Source organism: Montipora capricornis, chromosome 8, assembly GCF_036669925.1.
Source record: "Montipora capricornis isolate CH-2021 chromosome 8, ASM3666992v2, whole genome shotgun sequence".
NCBI lineage: Eukaryota > Metazoa > Cnidaria > Anthozoa > Scleractinia > Acroporidae > Montipora > Montipora capricornis.
In genome coordinates, this window is record NC_090890.1 from 23,946,227 (window position 1) to 23,951,226 (window position 5,000).

The following is a 5,000-nucleotide window of genomic DNA, read 5'->3' on the forward strand; positions in this document are numbered from 1 at the left end:
AGAGGAAATCGATACTTAAGCTGCTTAGCAAAGCTGAAGGCATTGTTCTGTGCCTCAAGTAATTGGGCTTGCCTTTGGTATCACTAATGTGAGCGCTATATATTAGAGACAATAGGAGTTACCCGCTGAGGCACGATTTAGCATGCCTCCGAATCTACCGTTTTATTGACCTCAACTTCAGCAAAAATGGCGTTTGTCAAGGATGATGCAATTTGTGGCATGCAGAAAGCGGATCTGCTCATAGAAGCGGAACAAATATGACTTAATTGCTATCTCATGTGATGATAAAATTTCATGATCGTATGAAAATTGGTCGTAGGTGGGAGCTGTTTTGACTGACCAGTGAGAGAGGATACTTTATTATATACGTACCGAGATTTACGCACCAAAAAGGATCGAGATAAAAATAGTCTTTGCACTAGAGAAGCCAGTTGATTGGTCATACGATTTTTTTCACTAGTGAAAAACGACGTATCGACGCTCTGATTGGCTATATCGTTATTTTCACTAGTGAAAAATTGTCGTATCAGCCTTTTGATGTTGAACTTTGGCGCGGGTGGCCTGTGCACCGAAACATGGCGGCCGACTTGTGTATGGTTTTCAAAGTTTTTGATCTTTTATTGCTTAGTTTTCTCCACAAAAATGCTATTTGTTTAGGACTTTAGTTCACGATCGGTGGTTTGATAGCCGTCAATCGTCGGGACACTTTGTCCAATCTTTACAGCGCAAACGATCCCTTTGTTTTTAATTTTGCCCTTTATTCTTGTAACCAGGATTTATAGTGGTGTAAGAAAGTTCAATAATGTCGTTACTTGTAGAGTTCACTTGGCCTGGAAGCCGAATGTTAATTTCAGTTGGTGCAACCAACTTGGCATCTGTTTTCCTCCTTCTACGTTGGCGCGTACTCTCAATAAGGGACGGCGATGTCCGCGAAAATGTCATTTAATATTGCTAGTTTGTGTTCTCAAAGTGTTTCGTGATTGTTAGAGTTTGTTCAACTTCAACAAACCATCCGAACTGAAATGGGAGGAACAGTGTTTAAACTGAGAAAGAAAATTAAACATTCGCCATTGTGCGCTCGCGTCCTCCTTAGAACTTGAGATTTGGTCATTTCACGTTGTAGATTGGCAAAGACACATGCAGAGCAATATTTTTGCTAAGTTAAGTCTATTGTTTGGTGGCCTTCTCGCTGACGTTGCCGTCCTAGATCGTAAAGTTCCCATGATGTGAGCTTTGGACGACAGCTGTGAAAATGAGTTCCTTGAAACGTTCGTAAGAAACATACCTTGAAGAAGTACTTTCATTATTAACATCCTTTTTGTAGAGAGAGGCTACAGATACAAGGCTGCACTTTGTCCAGAGTTTGTTTGGCCCACTTGTTGTTAGTATCGCGCGTTGTCATTGATTGAAAGTCAGTGGTGACAATAGGCCCGCACAGTATGCGCAGATACTTCCGTGTAGTTTGAGTAAGACAGTGAGAAATCTAGACTGACTCTGTAACCAAAAGTAGACTGAAACGAAGCGTTACCCAAGATTTCATTGCTGATAGCACAATTGATGCTAGCAAGAATGCTTAAACGAATGATCTGTATAATTGTCACCGATTTGGAATAAATACTCTTCTTTTGAAGTTGACATTCGGCACTCAAAGACCCTGTGTGTTGGGGCTAGTTTTCTCATGTGACGCAACCAAGACGCAAGCAAAGTATGCAAACACAGAAGTGTTTTAATCATAAGTACCATCCCTTTGTTACGACAAGAGAAGCTACGGCCGTCCCCCCTTTTTTCTCTGTTTACTGTTGAATGCGTTTCATAACATAACCTCTGGTCTGTCGGAGTCCAAAGAAACCAGGAAAATGAGAAGCAATATAATAAAACATTTTCGAGCTGCAGGAAGAGTCAAGTGGCGCTGAGGGGGGCAGAAACAAGCGGAGAGTTCGTGTTAACATATTTGCCATTTTCCTCCCACGTGGACAGAAAGGCTCTCGTGTGGAAGAGTGTCATGTTTACTCGGGTTGAAATTGAAACTTGAAAATCTGTACGGGCAAATCCAATATTTTGATTGCAGATTACAACTTTTAAAATAGGTTTTTCTAATTCATTAACGTCCTCGTATCGTTTTTTTTGTTTTGAAAACTCAACGATATGGGTAGGTCGGACGACGGCGAACCGCAGAGAAAAAAAAAAGGGACATCGAGTTTATGATCCTTCGAGTGTCACTTAAATGCTTGTGTTGCTGAAGAAAACCGACGGTTATGGATAAGCCTCATTGCATGATTTTAAAATTCCCAAAGAGTAAACTTAAGATTTCAAATATATATCTTTTCTTTTTTGTTTTCAATCTTCTAGGTGAAGCCTGATGAAGGAGCTATTACGCTTTTATCAGTTACGACAAAGAATGTTGAAAGTGAAATGACATCTACGAGGGCGTAGGAAAACACAATGAATGTGACGGCCTGGTCGATTAAACGCTTGCGGCACCTTGTCAATTTGCTTCCCAAGGAAGCGGAGGCTACAATTTTGAAGAACAAAGAGATCGGGAACGAACAAGATGACATCGACAACAACTGTGATAACAGTAAATGTGCTTCAGGTAAAAATCGAGAAAGAAATACGAACATCTGGGAGGGTACTTTTTTCAAAATTCAGTCATGGGTTCGATTCCCATTGAAGGCACCTGTATCTTTCAGGTGAATCTATAACAGACAGGCCGTGTTTTCACGAGCAATTTGTCACGTCGCTTAGCGAGTGACAACTGAAAATTCCGTGAAAACAGTTCCTTTCCATCTCGCTTAAAGTTAAGCGAGTCGTCAAATTTCAATAGAATTCTCATTAAACTTAAGCCACCAAACCATATAGCTTAAGCGAGTTGGCAATATTAGGCCACTTCGGAAAATACCATAATACTCTTTGTTTGTCCCCCCAAATTTTGCATACGCGTTGTTTTTGTTTTCTCTTGGGACCATTGTAATTCCCAAGAGAAACTGGCAACAATTGGGGGGACAAACAAAGAGTATTATGGTATTTTCCGGCCTATTACTTTCGGCCAATGAGGAGTTGCTTGCGGGTATTCAAATCAGAAACACAACAGGCGTGCTATTTTTGTTATTTTTATTATTGTATTGGCACGTGCTGTCTCCTCATTTAATCTTACCCGTGAAAACACGTATCATATTTAAGTAGATTTATGAACTCTGAAGACTAACCACTTTCAAGAATTTTAATTGAGACAACGGCTGTCACGGAAACACGGCCACGATTGCTTAAATTGTCCAGTTAAGGGCGAGGATTACTTCTACCTTCCGGAATTAGCCTTGCAAGAAAGTTCTCATGATTCTTGTTTGTATGCTGGTCTATATCACGTGCAAAAGACTTCAGGCGGCGGGCAAGTTGGTGTACAAAGGTTGAAGAATACCTTGGTAAGTTAATGCGCTCCTTTTCAAGTCAACGTTGTGACCAAAGCGGTATTCAAAATTTACGTTGCTGGAGGGCATTTTTTCAGAACAAGCCAGAATTTGGTGTGGTGATGTGTATCAGACGAGTTGATAGAGGGATATTGTGCTTAGATTTGGAAGCTGACGTTTCGAGCGTTAGCCCTTGGTCAGAGCTAATGGACTCGCTCGAAACGTCATTCAGCTTCCAAATCTCAACACGATGGTCATTTTAGCTCTATCCATTCATTTAGTAAAACAAGCAGAAATTTTGAAGACAGCCAAAAAAAACAAGCTAAGTATTTTTTTAATGTCGTACAAGGAGGAAAGAGAAGGAAACGAAAACAGGCGGCGAGGCGACGAGTGTGCGATGCTCAAAGTGAAAGAGAGCGACAGAGAGCAAGAGGAAACAGGCGAAATATCAAGAAATTGACCCTAATCTGATAAAGTGCCCTTCAAATACTTTTGATATATCGCGCGCAAAAGTTTCATGTTTTCCCGTCATGCGTCCACTCTTAGATGAAAACGACGGTATTATCACGCGGCCCTGAAACTATCTGGATGTCCTCGACTTGATGAAAGCCGTGATATCGTCTGCAACATGGAACGTATTTTATCTAAATTTATAAGTAGATCAGTGAGGGGAAGTGTTTTGTTTAGTTAGAACACTATTGTTATTGTTATTGTTGTTGTTGTTATTGCTGTTGTTGTTTTTTTGTTGTTATCGTGGTGTCTTTGCTACTGCTGCTGCTGCTGCTATTGTTGTTGTTGTTGTTATTCGTGTTATTGTTATTGTTATCATCATCATCATCAACATCACCAGACCAGCTGCGATAATTTTCATGATTGCAAAATTTTTTCATTATTGTTACTATATGTCATATATCACACTAAGATGGTACAAGTAGTATTATTACTTTCTAGAGCATCAAGCTAAATCCCATAGACTTAGGTGTCTAGGGTTCTTTGCAGGATCTTTGCCGTCCCCAAAGAGATTGCTTCTTGGAGTGAATCGCTTATTCCAGATAACTCAATTCTGCCAACCCATCCCTTCAAATGCTTGCTTACTGTCCCAAGTGCTCCAATAACGACTGGGATAACGGATACATTCTTACAATTCGAGATTTACAGTTCCAGATCTGTTGAACCTCCATCTTTATTTAGGTCTTAGCAGTAATCGATATTTTCTAGTTCTTTTTCTACTAACCATGTGTCAAAAGGACATGCATGCCACATCAGTAATGAAGCACACTCTTTCTTTCTTTTTCCAACACAACAATGTCAGGTCTGTTATAAAGTAGATGGTGAGCAGTCTGAATTCTTAAGTCCCACAACAGCTTCCCTTGGTCATATCAATCCCTGCCTGTGGGGAATGATCATTTTATCACATGGGAGATGATGATGATGATGATTATTATTATTAGTAGTAGTAGTAGTAGTAGTAGTAGTAGTAGTAGTAGTAGTATTGTTGTAGAAAACCACTTAGAACACTCCTTAGACTGCAAAATAAACGTTGCCACTGCGGGCATTTAAAATTTTGAATTGCTCTTTTATTATGTTTAATTTTGA

At 40.0% G+C, this 5,000-nt stretch overlaps 1 protein-coding gene across 4 annotated transcripts in view; it reads left to right on the plus strand.

Annotated features, from left to right (window-relative positions):
- The window catches only part of LOC138060324 (activating transcription factor 7-interacting protein 1-like), a 19,868-nt gene that overhangs the window by 1,387 nt on the left and 13,481 nt on the right, over window positions 1-5,000 (plus strand). For 3 of the 4 annotated variants that reach the window (XM_068906072.1, XM_068906070.1, XM_068906071.1), the window contains exon 2: window positions 2,350-2,593. In XM_068906072.1, coding sequence (XP_068762173.1) covers window positions 2,443-2,593 — 151 coding nt within the window. In that variant the 5' untranslated portion in view covers window positions 2,350-2,442. Of the gene's footprint in view, window positions 1-2,349; window positions 2,594-3,144; window positions 3,420-5,000 lie in introns of those variants that run through there. The other variant, XM_068906073.1, reaches the window with a different exon arrangement.